The 19,312-nt window shown below is 38.3% G+C and overlaps 1 protein-coding gene and 1 long non-coding RNA gene across 10 annotated transcripts in view; one reads left to right on the top strand and one right to left on the bottom strand.

Moving 5' to 3' along the window:
• The window catches only part of LOC309635021, a 517,380-nt gene that overhangs the window by 410,292 nt on the left and 87,776 nt on the right, over positions 1-19,312 (bottom strand). The window lies entirely within an intron of this gene.
• MAP7 (microtubule associated protein 7) overlaps positions 1-19,312 on the top strand; it is a 161,333-nt gene that overhangs the window by 57,883 nt on the left and 84,138 nt on the right. The window contains exon 1 of one of the 9 annotated variants that reach the window (XM_082405683.1): positions 9,626-9,969. The exons of the other annotated variants lie outside the window; for them this stretch is intronic. Within the exon in view, the coding sequence (XP_082261809.1) occupies positions 9,948-9,969 (22 nt within the window). The 5' untranslated portion in view covers positions 9,626-9,947. Of the gene's footprint in view, positions 1-9,625; positions 9,970-19,312 lie in introns of those variants that run through there. 9 annotated transcript variants of the gene reach the window in all.

The raw sequence follows: 19,312 nt of genomic DNA on the forward strand, positions 1-19,312 counted from the left end.
GGAAATAACACTGGATTAGTAGTAGTAGATCAGGAATTGTAGATCCTGGCTCTGCTCATCCGTTCACTAGTCTTAAAAACTTGGGCAAATCTTTTATGTCCTCTACTTCAGCTTTTTCCATGTTAAAAATTAGGAAATAAATGAAAGGGTGATTTTTAAAGAAACTTCCATTTTTAAAATTCTGTGATTCTATGAATTTAAGATTTTATAGATATAATATTTTCATGAAGTTTTCAGGGAATCAGAAGAGTACCTTAAGCCACAAAATCATTAGAATTTAGATCTAGAAGCTACTTTAGAAATGATGTCTTTCAAAGTCCTCATTTTACAGTGAGATAACCTGGAACATCTACAATGGTAGAACTGTTATAGAGCTGCACTATCTAATATGCCAGCTCCTGGTCACATGAGGCTAGTGAGCACTTAACCTGTAGCTAATGTGACTGAGGAACTGGATTTAATTTTAATTTAAGTAATTGCACGTGGCCGGTGGCTACTATATTGGACAGTGCAGCTCTAGAGAGTAATGACTTCATGTCACTTAGGTGCTAGTGACAGAAGCAAAGTAGGATCTTTTGATAGTGTGTACCAGATTAAATTAACTAAACCAGCTTTATCATATACCTTTTATAGTAATTATAATTTTTTTATACCAAAACCTCTGACTCATTAATTTTGTATCAGATTACTTAAATCCCAGGAGCTTCAACATGATGATCTATAGCAGTATATTTATTATTATATTTAAAAGAATATTTAAAGACCAGCAACAAATCAAAGTTGACCTGTTTTCAGTAGTTAATAGTAACTTATAGTAATAGCTATAATTTGAGCACTTACTATTTTCAACACAAATGCTTTGTTAGATCTAAAATGTACTGGCAGTATTTATATTAAATTGTTATTAGTACTTTCTCCAAAAATGCTAATCCCCTTGTAGGTTCAATTATATCACTTATGCTTACAACCTTTTATAAATACTATACCAAAATTTATTTTTGTTTGTTTTTAACGAGAATATGCAGCACAGTTAGGTAGTAATTCTCACACAGGTACTTGTCAGATAACAAATGAACGAGTGAATGTATTGCTACTATCTGAGGATACAGTGGAAAAGGCTGTCTTTGGTGAAATATATCACTTAAAAATTCAAAAACATTTTAAAATGTCCCTAACCAAAGATTCAGCAATTCTATTCTAGAATTTATTCTTCAGACATTGTTAAGCTTTGTGAAACTCTATAGGCAGCCTTGTTTATAACATTGAGAAAACATAGTCGACCTGGAAAGATGTCCAGAGTATAAAATAGATTCCAAGACAGAGTTACATGAAAAGCTCATTTTTTGGTTTTTTACATATATGTAAAATAAAATAAAAATCTGCAAGAACATATAACTAAAAAGTTAACAGTGGTAATGTCTGAATTTTGACATTGCAGCTTATCTTAAATATTTTGTACTTATTTATTTTTTCTATTTTCTACACTTAATGTTTATCATTTAATTTATAATCTTTTGAAATATACACCCCAATAGCACTGAAAATTGACCCATATACTAGAAGCTAGGTCATTGCAATTTAGTGTGTTTCTTGAGCTTCAGCTATACCCAGAGAGCCTTTCAGGGGGTAGATGGATGAGTCTGATATCTCTGCTCCAATGGTAATGCTGTTAGAGAAGTATAATTGATGTGTTTGTGGCTTAGGAAGGAGGCGAGCACTTTTGTTTGGGAGAATCAAGATAGACTTCATGGAGGATGAGGGCATTTGCCTTGCTTGTTGAAGTATTTGGAGGATTTGACAGAGATGACTGAAGAGACATTCCACATGGGAAGAAGAGTGGGAAGGAAAGAAAGAAGGAAAGAGAAAGGAAAGGAAATCGTGAGGCATGTTAAAGGAATAGCAAATGCATCCATTCTGTAAAAACTCGGGATATCTGGGAGAGTGGTGGGAAAAAAATTCTCAAAGTCGGTGGAAACACATCGCAGTGCTTTAATTTGGCAGGTAACTGGGAGACATGATAGGTGTTTGAGCAGGGGAATGACGAGCTCCTGGAGCTGGTTTTTAAGGTGACTAATCAGACAGATCACAGGAATTAAAGGTGAGAGACTGACAGTGGTAAGACCAGCTTGGAGCCTGAAGGTGGAAACAAAGTGGTGATGCTGGTTTGAGCCTAGGCTGTCTGCCCAATATGTCAAGTAGGCTGCTAAACCCTATTCTGTTTAATGGGAGAAAACCCTACAAAACTTGAATGCTCTTGTTTCCTAGTGATTTGCCACAGTGCCATAAATCTCTTATAGTCTGGTCATGCATGTAAATTAGGTTATAAGATAAGAATTTGTACTTTGGATATATCACACTTGACGTTTTTACTTCCCTCCATTCCCTAACTTCATTATGGCATTCATTACTCCTGAGGACCGTGTAATGTCTGGGGGTAGTAGCTGGGAGAGAAGAGTGAGTGCTCATAGCCTGGAATATACAGTCGTCCTTCAGTATCTGCAGGGGCTTGGTTCCAGGACACCACCACCCCCCCACTTCAGGGATACCAAAATCCACAGATACACAATTTTCTAATGTAAAATGGCGTAATATTTGCATAACCTAGCACATTCTCTGTATACTTTAAATCATCTTTGATTATTTCTAATGCCTAATACAATGTAAATGCTAAGTGAATAGTTGTAAATACAATGCACAATGTGTGGCAAATTCAAGTTTTGCTTTTTGGAACTTTCTGGACTTTTTTTTTTTTGGGGAATATTTTCTATGTGTGGTTGGTTGAGTCCGCAGATATAGAACCTGCAGATGGGGAAGGCCGACTCTACAAGAAAAGGAAAAGGAACCATCAAATTGTGTTTTTTAAAGTCAAAGTTGTAAGTGTTTTACAAGAGTTCCTTACATATATGGATATATATTTTAGTTCCCTGCAATAAAACCTTAGGCATGTTAAAGATTACACTGGTTTGGGTTGAGGAAATTAACAAACGTCCCTTTTGAAACTAGGTCAAGTTCCTTATTTTAATTTCTGATCTAACTCAGGACTCCAGCTGTCAGGCTACCCCATTAATCCTCCCTGTCAGTGAAATCCCCTCTGAAATACATTGTAATTAACTTGCAGGAATCGGACAGCAAAAGATGGAAAGTTCAGATGATATTTGTTTACAAATTTCCCACATGGAAGTGGGCATTTAAACCTTTGAGAAGTCATAAAAAATGCTTAGAAAAATTTGGCAGAGATTTTTTTCCACTGAAAAAAAGCAATTGACCCTTTTTAGCAGTTTCAGCCCCAATAGTCCAGACTTGACAACTTGATTTTGTTGAAATGTTTAGTGAGAACTGTTGCTTCAAGCATAGCAATTTTTAATAACTTCATTATAATTATTCCTAAACTAGTGTGCCTCACAAGTGCCACAGGAAAACTGGTTATAGCTGGTGACATGCCTACAGTGGGGTAGGAAGAGGATTGAGCAGGTTTGATTACAGTGAAGGGAAAAGATTTAGAAGGGAAAAGATTTCAAGGTAAACAAAAATATCTCTTGTTCATTTGGTAAGTATAGTTTTGGCCATTTCTGTGAAGTGTTGACATGAAGGAAAATTGTTTCTGCAATTTGAGGTCATGGAAGATTCCAGGGTAATATAAATGTGGATTTTGAGAAACAGACAAGCATTTTATAACTTACTCCCCTAAAGAAAACATTCATGTGTGGAGTACATTTTTAACTGAATTGAGTGCATTTTCATAAATAACCAGCCCTTGTAGCTTTTGTCACTGTCCAAGGTACTATAAAATGGGGGGCTGAATCTTCTGATCTTCTGCTGAAAAGCAGAATCTTCCTTTTTCAGCATCTTAGAAGATTTTTTTTTTTTTTTTTTTTTTTTTTATTTATGGCTGTGTTGGGTCTTCATTTCTGTGCGAGGGCTTTCTCTAGTTGTAGCAAGCGGGGTCCACTCTTCATCGCGGAGCGCGGGCCTCTCACTGTCGCGGCCTCTCTTGTTGCGGAGCACAGGCTCCAGACGCGCAGGCTCAGTAATTGTGGCTCACAGGCCCAGCCGCTCTGCGGCATGTGGGATCTTCCCAGACCAGGGCTCGAACCCACGTCCCCTGCATTGGCAGGCAGACTCTCAACCACTGCGCCACCAGGGAAGCCCTCCTTTTCCAGCATCTTAAAGATTGTGGCCTCTGGGGACAATCTAAAGGCAAAAGAGAATGGACCAAGATACCTATTGGGAAGGAAAGGAAACAGTGCTAGTTGCTTTATAAAGGTTGAAATTAACAAATATTCTCCTAAAGCTACACCTACTACTTTTTGAACCCAGAGGAAAAGGAAAGACCAAGAACTAAGATAAAGAGGGGTCCTGGACAAAATGGTAGGCTGCAGTATTCCTAGATTGACACTGGGGTTAGAAGCAGTTCTGATGTTTTCAAGTTAAGACCTGCCATGATCAAAACCAATTTGCAGAAGATAATAAGCTGATGAACTGAATCTTTTAATGAATTATGTATAACAAATCTTTGTGACTTTTAGCTTTTACAAATTTCAGCAGAAAGCATAAGTTCCTTTATAAAATGAATCTGCTTTTACTTTTCAATAACTAAATATGAAACATAAATGAAATCTATTTCTCAGCATTTGCCCCTTAACATAGCAATACCCATGGTCCCAGTGTTTTATATTAAACACTAAATTCTACAAAATACCAAGAGTTTAAACTGCACCGTTTTGATAACTGTGGTAATCAAATCCAGTATATGTGATTCTTTTTCTGTAAAAATTAAAGTCTGCAGGTAAACATTTTAAATTCTTATAAATAATGAGAATACACTATAAGAGCAATATCTTTTTAGTCCAAGGGCTTAGCCTATCCATGTTCTTTCAGTTATTTGGTAGATCTTCATGCATATATTTATATGTTCATTTTTACATGCACACAGATATACACACACCTCCCCCCGTAAGGAGTGCAAAACAAAGCTGATCACACAATTCTCTGTGGAATAAAGCTTTGTTAAAAAAAAAAAAAGTGGAAACGTTACCAGCTATCTCATCATCTCATAAAACTCCTGCTGCAGCTTAAAAGGTCCTGTTTTATAAGAACTGGTTTCTCTATTAGTAGCCAAAAGTTAAAAGAGAAAAATAGGAAAGAAAAAAGAACAAGGAAGAAACAGAGTGGCAAATGAGCAGATCTGATAAGAGAAAACGCTAATGGATAAGAGCTGCCTTGTCAAGATGAGGGCCTCTGCAGTTTCCATGTTCATAGTGGGACTCAGAATGGAGTAAAGAGCTGATGAATCATCATCTCAGCCACAGAGCAGTTTTAGGAGGCCTGCGAGCAAAGCAGTCAGTGAGCAGGTAATGAATGAGCGCACAAAAGGGGAGAAGGTGGATTCCTCAGAGTTCTACAAGTGCTCTGTCAAGTTTGTAATTCACCAGCTCCCATTAAAAAATATTTATATTTCATATTTGTTAAGGATGATATAATTTAGGTTTAATAAATTCATTTCCCCTTAATTTCTCAGGATTTATGTATGTATTTTTAAAACTTACTATGGGGCTTCCCTGGTGGCGCAGTGGTTGAGAATCTGCCTGCCAACGCAGGGGACACGGGTTCGAGCCCTGGTCTGGGAAGATCCCACATGCCGCGGAGCAACTAGGCCCGTGAGCCACAACTACTGAGCCTGTGCGTCTGGAGCCTGTGCTCCACAACAAGAGAGGCCGCGATAGTGAGAAGCCCGCGCACCGCGATGAAGAGTGGCCCCCACTCACCGCAACTAGAGAAAGCCCTCGCACAGAAACGAAGACCCAACACAGCCAAAGATAAATTAATTAATTAATTAAAATTAAAATATATATATATATAGCAGAGCTTTAAAAAAAAAAGCTTACTATGTTTTCAAAGTGATTTCCATTCCCGGAAGTCTGAATAACCCATCAGTTCAGTCTTCATCCACCTGCCAGAATTCTGCATTGAAAGTTTTGCTGGATATTGAAAATGAAACCAAAAATTGGACTGATAAGCAGAGGCCTTAATCTTGAGAAAGTAACAACAGTGATGCCTGTAGTTAGAAATGTGCCTCTTTCTAAGACCCTTACTGTGCAGCTACAGTTTCAGATGACACATCATTGACGGTACTCACCGCTCCATGCACTGGGACATAGAAATCTCCTTGAGCCACTTGTCACATAACAAAACCCTCTATTCTCTTTCCTCTCTTGTTAGCATTCAGCTGTTTTTCTGGATGAATGCACCACCGTTCAGTTACACACTGTTGTTCCTAAGGGGTGAGTGGGGCACTGTCTCCACCGTGTCATCTCCTGTCTCTCCCCGCCTGTCTTCTCTCCTTGTGGTACCAGTCGTTTCCCATCAGCAGGCGACACTGGCCTGACGCTTCCTGGGTGCTCAGAAGTGAGAAGTCACCTAGTTGGAGGGCAGATGCTGCAGTAGAGCATAGCGTGGGGATTGAGAGTCTGCCACTTACTAGCTTCCCCAAGTTACTCTACTCTGTATATCTATCTGAGTTTCCTCATCGGTAAAATTAGCATAATAGGGTGGTTTGTGAGGTCAGACCAGTTCCTACGTGGATAGGTCATTAGAGTAATGTCTGACATAACAGGCAGTCAACAAGTTTAAGCTGTTATTTCCTATGGCAGTCTGTACTTGAGAAGGCAGATTTTTTTTCCCACTAGCCCTTCTCTTTCGTATCTATAACCCTCAGATATGCACCCATCTGATCACAGCGTGGAGGGGTCCACAGCAGGAGAGGCAGCGTGGAGACTTGCTGAGGAGTGGGTGGCAGGTAGAGAGAGAAGTCTTGTGGGAGTTAGCCAGATGAAGGGAGGAGAGTAATCTTCAAGGAGTAGTGGCAGCATGTACACGACTGACGGGAAGAGGGGAGCTGAGTGCAGCAGAACGCAGCCGAATGCTGTCCTCTGTAATGCCAGAGAGGAGAATGCGAAGCAGACAGGCAGCAGGTACTACGGAGGTGAGGTGAGAGAAGCAACTGTGAGACCATGAAGAGCCAAGAAAACGTAGGCATTCAAAGCAGTTACATGATCAGATTTGTGTTCTAGAAACATCATAGCTGTGTTGGTGACTGGGTCTTGGAGGTCAGGATTTGGACGGCCACAGAACAGTTAGGAGATTCTCATAATGCCCCCCTGTCCCCTCAAAACTGGGTGCCTCTAATCTTCAGTGAGCTGCAAGATAGATAACTGAGCTAGTTACATTTGAGTCTGAAGTAAGAATATAAAAAGATTCCGAGGGAGGGAATGAAAGGATTTTTTAAAATTTGCTAATAGAAGTTATTTTTTGTTTGATAAATTCATGGTTCCTATCTTTGTTCTGTTTAAATGAGCTGTGAGATAATTCAGAGTATCGGTTCTAACACTTATGGAGCCCTACTGAATATACAGGTGTGGAATTGTGGGAATAGGTTGATATTTTAATAACATGCCTCAAAAATTCCTGAAATTAATAGCCAACATATTTCTTTGGCTAGCACTTATCCTGTGTCGTGCATTTCATTGCTTTAATTGGGCAGAACTGGAGAATTCTTCTAGTTCTTCAGACATTTAGGCAATACTTGAGTATTAATCATATCCCAGCCATTGTACCAAACGTGAGCACAGAGAAATATGTAGGCATGTTTATGACCTCCAGTCCCAGCATTGTGAACCTTGACCTCCGTTTCCCGTAGAGTCAGTTCCGTGTCCCTCTTTGCGGCAATAAGGTCTCTGGGGAAGAAAAACAACAACAAAACAAAAACAAACAACAAAACAGAACGACAGAGCGATCGGAAGCACTTTAAGCCTGTTTCCCCCACCTCGGGACGAGGCCCCGCTATCCAGCCTCCCTGCCACACAAGCCCTGCTTGAAGGGCAAGCAAGAGGAGAAGGATTTGGAGCCACTAGAGCTGAAATTTTTTTTTAACCCAGAAGTAATTTTGCCCCACCCCCACCCCAATTGTCTTTGGCGATGTCCAAAGACACTTTCTTAATGGTCTCAACTGTAGGGAGGGGAGTATGTGTAGGCAGTGCTATTAGAGACAGCAGGTGGGGGCTAGGGGTGCTGCTGAACTTCCTACAATGCACGGGAAAGCCCCATCCCCTCCCCTGCCATCCACAACAAAGAACTATCCCGGCTCAAGGTCAATAGAACCAAGGCTGAGAACCCCTGCACTAGAGATACTGTCTGTATTTATACAGGCTGCTTTTGAAAATGTAAGCAACTGATGGGTGGGAATGATGGTACTTAGGCAGCTGTGATGCTGGGCCTCTGGAGGTGCTGGGATGGTGCTGGCTGCAGCTGGCATTCCACTGGCTCCACTAAGCAGTCTTTAGTTCCAAGGGCATTAAAAAAGGTTAATTGCCAAGTCTAGGGGGTGCTTGAATTCTTTTTTTTTTTTTTAACATCTTTATTGGAGTATAATTTTTTACAGTGATGTGTTTTTGCTTTATAACAAAGTGAATCAGCTATATGTATACATATATTCCCATATCTCCTCCCTCTTGCGTCTCCCTCCCTCCCACCCTCCCTATCCCACCCCTCTAGGTGGTCACAAAGCATCGAGCTGATCTCCCTGTGCTATGCGGCTGCTTCCCACTAGCTATCTATTTTACATTTGGTAGTGTATATATGTCCATGCCACTCTCTCACTTTGTCCCAGCTTACCCTTCCCCCTCCCCGTATCCTCAAGTCCATTCCCTAGTAGGTCTGTGTCTTTATTCCCGTCTTGCCCCTAGGTTCTTCATGACCTTTTTTTTTTTTTTTTTTTAGATTCCATATGTATATGTGTTGGTGCTTGAATTCTTACATCTTAGAAATCCCATGCATCCAGTCTCTTTACTGGGTCAAGTCCTACTACTCAGAGAGGCTTGAAATGACTTATTTTCTTCTAAACAGTGTATTTCCTTTCCAGATTGGGCCCACTGATCATCCAAACTCATTAAATTCATTGGTTTTAAGCAAAGTATTCTGGCTCCCATGTCACATTTTAAAATTCTCTAAAGGCACAGTGAGGACTGGATCCTTTTTCCTCAGTTTCCCCTCTGTGCTCCTAGACAAAAAGTCCTTTTAAAGACATGCCTAAGGTAGAATGGTGATAGAAATGTTGAATTCAAAATTTATAATGCAATTCATCACTGGCTAAAAGAAAAAAATTCTGAGGATCTATATTTAATTTATCCAGAAATAATCTCTAAAACTTTAGTGTTTATATTTATTCTTCCTCTTCTCTCTGGAGACCTTCAGAATTTTTCAAAGCTTGCTAAAGCAAGTCAATCTTTTGGACCCTCTGAAGGGCAGCAAAACTTCATTTCATGTGGTTTCTCAGCGGCTCCATGAATGTTCTCAGTGAAAGGAGTGAAAGCACAGAGGTCTCTCTGCTTGACTGATTCTAAACGACGGCCTCTTTCACACGCATTTGGTATGGGAACAAAATGAGCCATAATCTTCAGGGTTTTAAATGCCATTGTTAATACATCAGGAAACCAAAAGGCCGAAGAATCTGGAAAAACAGTAAATAACATTTAGATGATCTTGGTAAACAGTTGTTCTAATGTGTTTAATGCATATCCTGTTTGGGGCCCCAGCTGAGTTTGAATCCCTGAGGTTGAACTGGTGTTTAACAACCATTTCTTAACCAGGAAAGGCCTCCGCTACTCCCAGCCCACACCCATTCGAGCTTCACTGGCTCTTTTGAACAGAAGCCTTTCTCAGTTTTTACTTGGTTCAGTGAACAAGGTTACTGTTTAGAAACAGTGGCTGTAGAGTCGTATGTCTCCTCACTCTTTTGCCTTCCTCCTGCGTGTACCTTGAGCCGTGTGAGAGATGATACTTGGGATGATTAAATGGCCTCTTCACTGATGGCTTGGTCTTTGCCCGGCTGAGGAACTCGAATCTGGAAGATAGAATATGTTGCAGCATATTCAAGAAAGAAGAATTTTAGGATGGAAGACACTAAGCTGGCCTGTAAGTTCTTGGGCTCAAAATGTGTTTTGAAACTCTTAATAAGGCAAGGCAGGAGTCAGGCAATCTTTAAACCAGTTTTGACAAATTAACACTTAACAGGGTGAAAGTACAGAGTAGGAAATCTTTTAATAAATCCTTTTGTTTTGGGGGGAGGGACTTGGTTTTAATGTTCTAAGAAAAAGAAGTGGAATTTTAATTAAATGAAACAATCTTTGTTGTGATCTATAGATGATGGATTTATACTTCATTGTCCTGCAGCCATGTGATAGCTTCCATGAAAATTCAAGGCAAACCATATTATTCTCCATCTTCCGTGTTCCCACTTTTTTTCTTTTGGCAAAAAAACAATGTGCAAACCCTGAAACAACTCCTAGGGTCTCCTTGAGTGCTGGATGTAGCAGTAGCAGGCTTTACACACAATTGCGCCGCTGTCCAAAGAACATTTTAGCACATAATTTATTGATGATTTCTAATTGCTCTTAATATTTGTATCTGGATCAGATCATGAAAATTTTGAGAAATGATTGCTTTTCTATTTTCGAGGGGTGTATTTGAGGAGTAGCTAGGGTTTTTTGCTGATTTAAAAAAGGTCATACCTCGCTTGCCTACCTCTTTGGTTTTTATTTAGGTTTTTTTTTTTTTAATCAGAAACATTGCCTGCATTTTCCTCTCATATCTTTCCTTACCAGAATGCTTTTATTCACATGGCATGTAAATAAGTAACTCACATATACACTTTACAGAAAAAACTATAGTCATCAGAATCTTATGCCCTACAGTTTGGAGAGGTATTTTTATCACTGTATTTTCCTCTCTAGAATTTTCTTTATATACTAGATGCTTTATCAGGTTTAATTTTTAAGAGTAATAAAATGCTTTATTCACTAAATTATTTGCCCTTTTAAAATATTATCTATCTTCATTTTCATAAATAATATTTGCAAACTTTATAATAAAAATACATCTAGGAAAGAAATGTGAGTTATACGTAGTTTCAGTAACCATTAGGGAGATAGATTATGGTATAAATAAGTGGTTTGCTTTTGGTGTTTTATGATGATAAAATATGGAGTTAAAGTGGCATATTGGGAATATCTTTGGAGTTGGAGCCAAGTCTGCCTTTTAGCTCTGACACTAGTTCTGTGACCTCAAACAAGTTATTTATGCTCTATTAGTATGTCAGTATCATCATTGTACAATGGGAATAAATCTCTAATTTTCAGGGCTGTATATATACTAAAGAAGAGGCAAAATGCCTCCCCTAATGCTTGGTTTCCCAGAAAAAAAATTGGTGTTACTATTATATGTATTTGTTCAGTTAACTCACTTTTATCAGTAAATTCATTTTGCACTTAATGAGTCAAAATAGACATATGTTTCTGGGTAGAAAGCATATTTACATATAGTATTCAAATATTAGGATAAGACGGTTGATGCATAATAAGCATTGGGTTTCATAATGAATTATTTAAATGTGATAAATAAGATTGCTTGAAAAAGGGAATTCCCTGGCGGTCCAGTGGTTAGGATCCCGCTCGTTCACTGCTGAGGTGAGGGTTCAATTCCTGGTTAGGGAACTAAAATCCCATAAGCCACGCAACGCAGCCAAATTAAAAAAAATTTTTTTTGCTTGAATCAAATGAAATACAGGTTGCTTAGTAAGAAAATTGGATAAATAGCCAATAGATAAAATTTATATTGAGGGGGAAATTTTTTTAATCCAGAAAATTGGTCAAAAAATCTTAGATAAGTGGTTTAAGAATACTAAATTTTTCTTAGATGCTGGATTTTGGTCTCTTCCAATTTCCATCTTTTAATCTGATATTGAGTAGAGCTTAGAAAAGTAGAAAACATCGTAGCTTCATGTTTCCAGAAACTAAAATTTCAGTGTAAAAACCTTAAACTCCATTTGGGGTGGAGGTGGAGGGAACTGTGCTCTATACACTCCCCACGGCACCCCTGGCTCATTAACGAAGGTCCATCCCGCTGTGGGAGCAGAACCTGTTTCCACCGTCAGGCTGCTCTGGAATAACTATAATAAAGTGTAAGAATGACACCCCACTCCCACCCTAACAAAGACTGCTTTCTGTTGTTATTGGCCTGTTCTCACCTTAGTACTTAGCACCAGCTGATGCCATAATGTTTATTGTGCTCTCCCACACTAGAATGTTTGCTCCATGGGGCCAGGGGGTTTTGGCTCTTTTGTTCACTACTGTATCCCAAGCACCGATTACAGTGCCTGGCAACCATAGGCGCCTAATCAATTTATCAAATTAATGGATCGATCCCCAGTCTTCAATAGGGCAACGAAGTAGAGAAGGCCACGCCTACTCTCATTATAAAACACACAAAATAACGAAAACAAAGATACAGTTTTCCAATAAAGATGTTAAAAAAAAAATACAGTTTTATATAAAATGGAGTGTCACTACACTAGAACATGCTGATTTATTCTGTGGTTGACACAGCACTAGTGCTTTGTTCCAACTTTTGGAAGAAAAGAAAGTTAGCAAGAAATGTTACTATCTCCTGTTACAGATGGTTAACCATGTGTCAAGAACAGAAAACCAAAAAGTTTACCTCCTTCATGAAAAATAGGTAAATTAAGGACTCTAGAAAAATAACTCTGTGATAAAATGCCAAGTCACAGGCCAAATAAGCTCAGTCCTCCCCTGAGCCTGGGCGAGGTCAGCCCTCTGCTTGGGAGGGCTAGCCCCTCCCACACACTCAGGAAGGTTCATGCTGCCCGGCAAACCCAAGCTCCTTTACCAGGAATTCTACGTAGGTGTCGTTTTCAGAAGCCAAAAAGCTTGTTAAACAAGGCTTTCACAAAACACTAGCCATTCTCAAAGTAACACTGACTCTATACCTCTATCGAGAAGACAAATTGCTGCACTTTAGAGTCAAAAGACCAGGTTTTCAAACTCGAAGGCTGTCTGTATGACCACGGGCAAAATCCCATTTGCCCTCTCTGAGCCTCAGTCCCCTCCCCTGTAAAACAGCAACAGTGACACCTGCCATAGTCAAGTTAAGATGGTCAAGTGAGTTTATACACAAGAAAGTGATTTATAATCCATTAAGCAAATTACACAGTGTTACTTGAATACATATTAAAACACCGTGCAAGTTCTTTCCTTAAATGAGAATTTAAATGCTTTATGACTTTATATAAATTCTATTATCTGTCAAAATATCACTAATTGGGGGGGGGGGGCAAGCCCCACTAAAACAGTAAAAAAAAAAGACTAAGGTACAATTTTTAATGCCATATTTGAAAAAAAATCTGGAAAACACTGTAGCATAGTGGCTAAGATACTAGCTTTTAAAGTCAAATTGATGTGGATTTTGTTCATGATTTAGCCATTTACGTTAGACAGGTTTCTTAACTTTAACAGCCTTGTCTCTGTACAGTGGGGAGAGTATTACCTAAATGTAGGCTTACTGTGAGGAATAGATTGAATGAGACAAAATGCTTAAAGCATCTAGTACAGTTTAGAACATAATAGATATTCAGTAAATGGCAATTGTGTTTGTGGTTATTTCAATTCTTTATAAATATCATTGGGTATATGATTTTCCTTTTAAATGATATGGTACCAAACTTTTAAAATATATTAGCCACTATTACTCTGTATAAAAATCTGCTAGAAATTTCCCCAGAGAAAATGATTCTCCGATTTTTTCAGAGCTCTTACTTTTCTGAGCCTGATGATTATTTCGATTAGGTGGTCTTTGAAGCAAGCATCAATACAACTAAAGCTTTCAAATACCATTTACTCACCTAACCCTCCAGAGATCTCAAAGTACGTTAGCTTGAATAGAGTTTAACTTCTTGTCCATAACAGGACACACAGATATTCATAAAGAAAGAACAGGGGCAGAGACATATCAAAGACAGAAGTTTAAAATTCTCTTTCTAGGAAATGTGTGTTGCTAGTGAATCAACAAGAAGAGCCTCAAGGTAGCAACACATATTGTCACACAGCCTAGAGATGTTTAAGTTCCAAGATTCGTTACTCATAGTCTAAGATGTAAATCATATATTGAAAGCCACCAGTCCTTTCTCAGAGCACTTCATTGAGACACTGAAGTAAATGTCCTCTGAACTGACATTTTAGTACTGAATTGCAATCATCAGGTTATGGTGTTGACAATATAATTTATTTTTCTTATCAGAACCTCCAGGTGACATGAATAAATAAATTTCAGTTGAACCATAGACCAACTTTAAAACTTAGGTTAAAATTTTAATACACGAGAATCATTCTCCATTAAAAGGTACTTTTCTATAAGACCTCTTTGAAAAGATAATGCTATAATCCATTTCTGGATCATAATATGGTTACATAAATGTATCCTTAATATCTTATCACAGACAATAAAATAACATTACCTGAATAGCAAGTAACATGTGATGAAGGACCAAGAAGGTAAAAGTTAATATTTAAGCTTTCCACTTACTTGATTTAATATTAACCGTGCATAGTTTTTATGTTTTTCTGTAACACAAGTTATAAAGTCCTGAGTCAAAGATTAACATTCTTATATAACATTTTATTAAGAATTCTTGCTTTGAATATTTGAATTTTGTACTTTACTTCTGATAATCAAAATAATTGTAGTATATAAGCGTTTAAGTGTGATGTTTTATAATTCAGTGCTATCAACACTAGCCAACAGTCACAATCAAGTTAAATAAGACAAGTGTGTCATTCAGGGATTTTAGTTGGATTCAGGATATACCATTTTAACAAAGGAAAGGGGGTTTGGGCTTCAAGAGATGATAAATTGTGGGGAAGTGGCTAGAAAATAGAGCAAATGGAAGATAAGGGTTAATGTAGTAAGGTTTGTTTATGCAAACTCATCTCTGTCTCTGGAGATGAGTTGCTCCCCTCTGATAGTTGCTTTTTTTCTTTGATATAGGAGGTGGGGGGACACCATCACAAGGGAAATTTATGCCCTGCTTTTAGGTGGATGGGAGGGGTGTGTGTGCAGAGAATTCTTTCTGCACCTGTTGATTCTCAATTGCCTTCAGCTGAAAATCATGCCAAAGTGGCATCTTTTGGAGTGGTGCATGCTGATGCCCTTGTGGTACTCTAATGGACATCTTTAGATGTAAGGCTTTTTCCAATATTTTAGATTATTTCCTTAAGATAGAGTCTCAGAAGTAGAATTGGGGAGTCAATAGCTTTAAACCTTTTAATGGCAGTAGATTCATATTACTCAATTCCTTTCTTAGAATTGCACCAATATACTGCAACTCTAATACTGCCCCTTTCTGCTCCACGTATTTTCAGGGTTTTCAGTGCTACATTTGGAAGCACATGTCTAGTATTCCTCTTCAGGGTCCACACTAGATGAAAAATGAGGAATATCTGACCAAGGATCCAGAAGGGGATAGTTCTAACCATCCGTGAAGCTGGTTCCAATATTCATGACTATGTGCTGTGTTTGTAAGGGGGTAGCATAAACTGAAGCAGATGCTTGTCTCCAGGTATTCCCTTCTACCAGCTGAATTTAACATCTCAAATAATCACAAGGAGACCTTTTTGGATGAGGGGTAATTGAAGATATCTTTATTGCAAATAGATCATTTGGATGAGGGGTAATTGAAGATATCTTTATTGCAAATAGATCATTTGGATGTGGTTAAATCTTCATGAACTATTCAGCCCTAAATCCAAATTAGCATTTGATTCAATGGGACTGAAACCAAGCAGGACCCTATGGGGACCTTCCTGGGGACAGATACCCTCACCCCTGTGTCCCCCACCTCTTATTTGTAGAAAAGCTTTAGCCTCCTAGGCCTTCCCTCCCTGAGTTCCAAAGAGCAAATTTAATTAGAAAAGTGAAAAAAATGAAGGAACAAAGGAAAGCAATCAAGTTAAGACAAAATAATAATATTTTAGCCATAAAATAAAATCAAGGACCTTTAGTTCCTCCTCAAGGGCTATAGGTAATAATCTGAGCCATATCCTTGAGGTTGTGGTTTTGTTTTTTTTTGTTTTTAGCAGTTACTAAAACCCCTACCAAGTGGAGGAAGTTAACTATATGCTGACCACCAGCGCATAGACCCCAGACTGGTTGGAACTAGAAAACTAGTAATTGAAATTCTCAAAATATCACCCTGTTACCTCACCATCAAGCAATTTGAGAACTGTGCATGAGCTGATTAGTCACCCCACAACCCTCTCCCTCACACTGTCTTTAAAAACCCTTCCCTGAAAGCCATTGGGGAGCTTGGGTCTTTTGAGCACAAGCTGCCCATTCTCCTTGCATGGCACCCTACAATAAATGCTGTACTTTCCTTCACCACAGTGTCAACAGATTGGCTGTGCTGTCCATTGGGTGAGTGCACCCAAGTTCACTGGATTTTTCAGAAGGCATAATATGACACATGCAAATCAAGGAATTTTAGAGCTGTCACCATCAGCTAATTACCATTGGGTAGAATCTTAAGCAGTACATTTGAAAACTGAAGCAGCTTCAATTTATTATAAATTAATGACATAGGATGTTTATTAATTATTAAGCTTTGTGAAATATGCTGAACGTTGTACATAGGGTTTACAGCCAATAGCTGTCATCAGAATGTTTTGAAATTATACCCATGAGAAAAACAGAAAGGTTTTTTACCTCCGCGCATTTGCAGTTGCTTGCTAGTTTTGCATAACCATCGAAACACAGGATGTTGATTTATGCTGTTTAGCCTTGCCTCTTACAAGAAAATTTAGCCACTTTGAAAAGAAAGTCGTATATCTCAAAAAGCCCCTGTTAAAAAATAAGAACTCAATACTTAAGATACTGATTTCATACTGAAGTATTAAGTTCTTGATTTTTAGTCAGATAAGTAAAAGTATTCCATGGTGGGAATTACATTCTATTAAAAAAAAAAAAAAATCTGCGTTTATGCAGTGGTAGGGGTGAAAGTGTTGTTTAAAAACTAATTAAATGAAGAAATCTCCTTGGAAATAAGTTTTGGATTCTAAGTTGTTTTAGTTACAGTATTTTTCTACTTAGAGTTGTATCCTGAATTGTGTTAGCTGGAAGGACAAAAGGTTTAAAAGAACCACATGGAATTTTAAACAGTAGCATTTATTCAGCTTCCTGTGTATTGTTCCTCCATAGAATTGTGTTCTCCCCTTTCAGAGCTGTTATCTCAGTTCACAGTGTAACATTCATTAGTGTGATCATTTTTCTAATGCCTACCTCCCTGTAGCCTCTAAGTTCCATGTGGGCGGGGCTGTGCCTGCCTCTGCCCACCATTATATCCCTGGTACCTAACACATTGGATGTAGGCGCTCCAATGTAAGCAGTGGATGGATGGAGTAATGGGGAAGGATTCTTTTAGTCATTCTAAAAGGCATATAACATTAAAGTGTGTTTTCTTTTTCTTGGCATCTGCTTGAAAGGATTGCTTGGTTACTTCTTCCTGCGTCTTCATCTGTCAGGCATTGCTGTAACGCCATTCTGTAGAATAGGAATGCTTTGTGATAAATTCATTGTCCTTTAACAATTGTGGCCTTTTTAAAACTCTGGACTCTTATCATACAAAGTTTTAAATAATAGTGTTGGCAAAAGGACTTTATTGCAATTTAAGCTTATTTATAAAGATTTTTTCCAGCATAGACCCCAGAGCATTACTATAGAATTCCCAGAACCTGCTTATTTCCTCAGAAGTCAAAACAGCTTCTTATTTCTCTTTTTTAACAAACTTATTTATTCATTTATTTCTGGGTGCGTTGGGTCTTCGTTGCTGCGCGTGGGCTTTCTCTAGTTGCAGCGAGCGGGGGATACTCCTCATGGCGGTGCACAGGCTTCTCATTGCAGTGGCTTCTCTTGTTGCAGAGCACGGGCTCTAGGCATTGGGCTTCAGTAGTTGTGGCTCACAGGCTGTAGAGCACAGGCTCAGTAGTTGTGGCGCACGAGCTTAGTTGCTCTGCATCATGTGGGGTCTTCCTGGACCAGGGCTCGAATCTGTGTCCCCTGCATCGGCAGGCAGATTCTTAACCAGTGAGCCACCAGGGAAGCCCCAGCTTCTTATCTCTAATTCCTTGAACCCCCCTGTCTTAAAAAAGAAAAGAAAAAAATGTTTTGTTTTAGCACAGTACCATATGAAGGTTATTGCTTAAAATTTTAGGTGATGACTTTCAGGATAAATTAATATTGAAAGAGCAGTATTGTTTCAATTTTTGTAAAGCACCGAGTACTTAAGTATTTTTTTTCAAAATGATACGTATTCAGCCAATATTTGAGGCTTTAAATTTTGCCTTAATTATTACAGTTTAAAGATTATTATAAAGTATAAATCTTAGTTGAAATATTGATAGTATTAAAACACATCTAGTGCATTGACAAAAGGAAAGAGAAGCTCTGGAAAAAGAAATCTTTAGTTTCAATTTTTTTTTAAATTTATGTTTGGGGTGTATATGTGTGAGGGGGGTGTTTTAGTTTAAAATACTCTGATTATGATATAAATATATCAGGGTTTTTGTTTTTTTAGCCTTAGCTGTTATTCACTGTAGAAAGGAGTGTTAAAACATTCAAAACAGATTAAATCGATGCTAAAGTTGGGAAGTAACCATAAAAGCATGTTTTATAGAGGACAGTGTGGTTCGTTGCACAGTTCTCTGTTAGTCCTATTTAATACAGGAGTAGATTTTAGAATATATATAAGAATTCATCTACCGTATATTGCCCACAATATAGCTTCTTGAAACTGAGCTTGTGCTAGCTATTGAATAACAGTGAGTACGAGATCTTGTACTCCTTGGCAAATTTCTGGATTACATTTTATGGTGTCAGTTAATAGTGGAATCACAGGATTTAACTAGCAGTTGACCTTGGGGAAGAGTTGATCTGATCACATGAAAACTGAGACCTAACAAAGATGTAGGCTTGAACAATTAGTCAGCACATCTCACCTCTAGAAAGTACCAGTGAGCAGGGCCAAACTTCTTCAAGAATAATTTTAAACTGGGTCATTCTTTAAAGGCCCAAAATTGAAGCTCCAAGTAGCGTGATTAATAGAATTTTAGTCTGGGAAATTTTTTAGAAATCTTAAAATACCCATGGAATGCCAAATGCCTTAAGCTTTAACCCTTGAGCTTTATTGGGTTTTTTTCTGACAATAATTAGATAGTAGGGCCATTGTTGAAGTCTATCATTAGCTCATGTGGTAGGGCCCATGTTTGTATAAAAGGGAATATTTACCTTTCTTTTCTGTGATGGGCTCATTTATAGCTTATCCAAAAATAGTGTCAAAATTTTAAGGCACATATATTAAAGAAATCATCACTATTCTATATCACTGAAAACTAAGTGATGCTTAAAGAGATGGTTC

The sequence above is a fragment of the Balaenoptera borealis genome (genome assembly GCF_965194805.1).
Source record: "Balaenoptera borealis genome assembly, chromosome: 9".
In the NCBI taxonomy this organism is placed as follows: domain Eukaryota; kingdom Metazoa; phylum Chordata; class Mammalia; order Artiodactyla; family Balaenopteridae; genus Balaenoptera; species Balaenoptera borealis.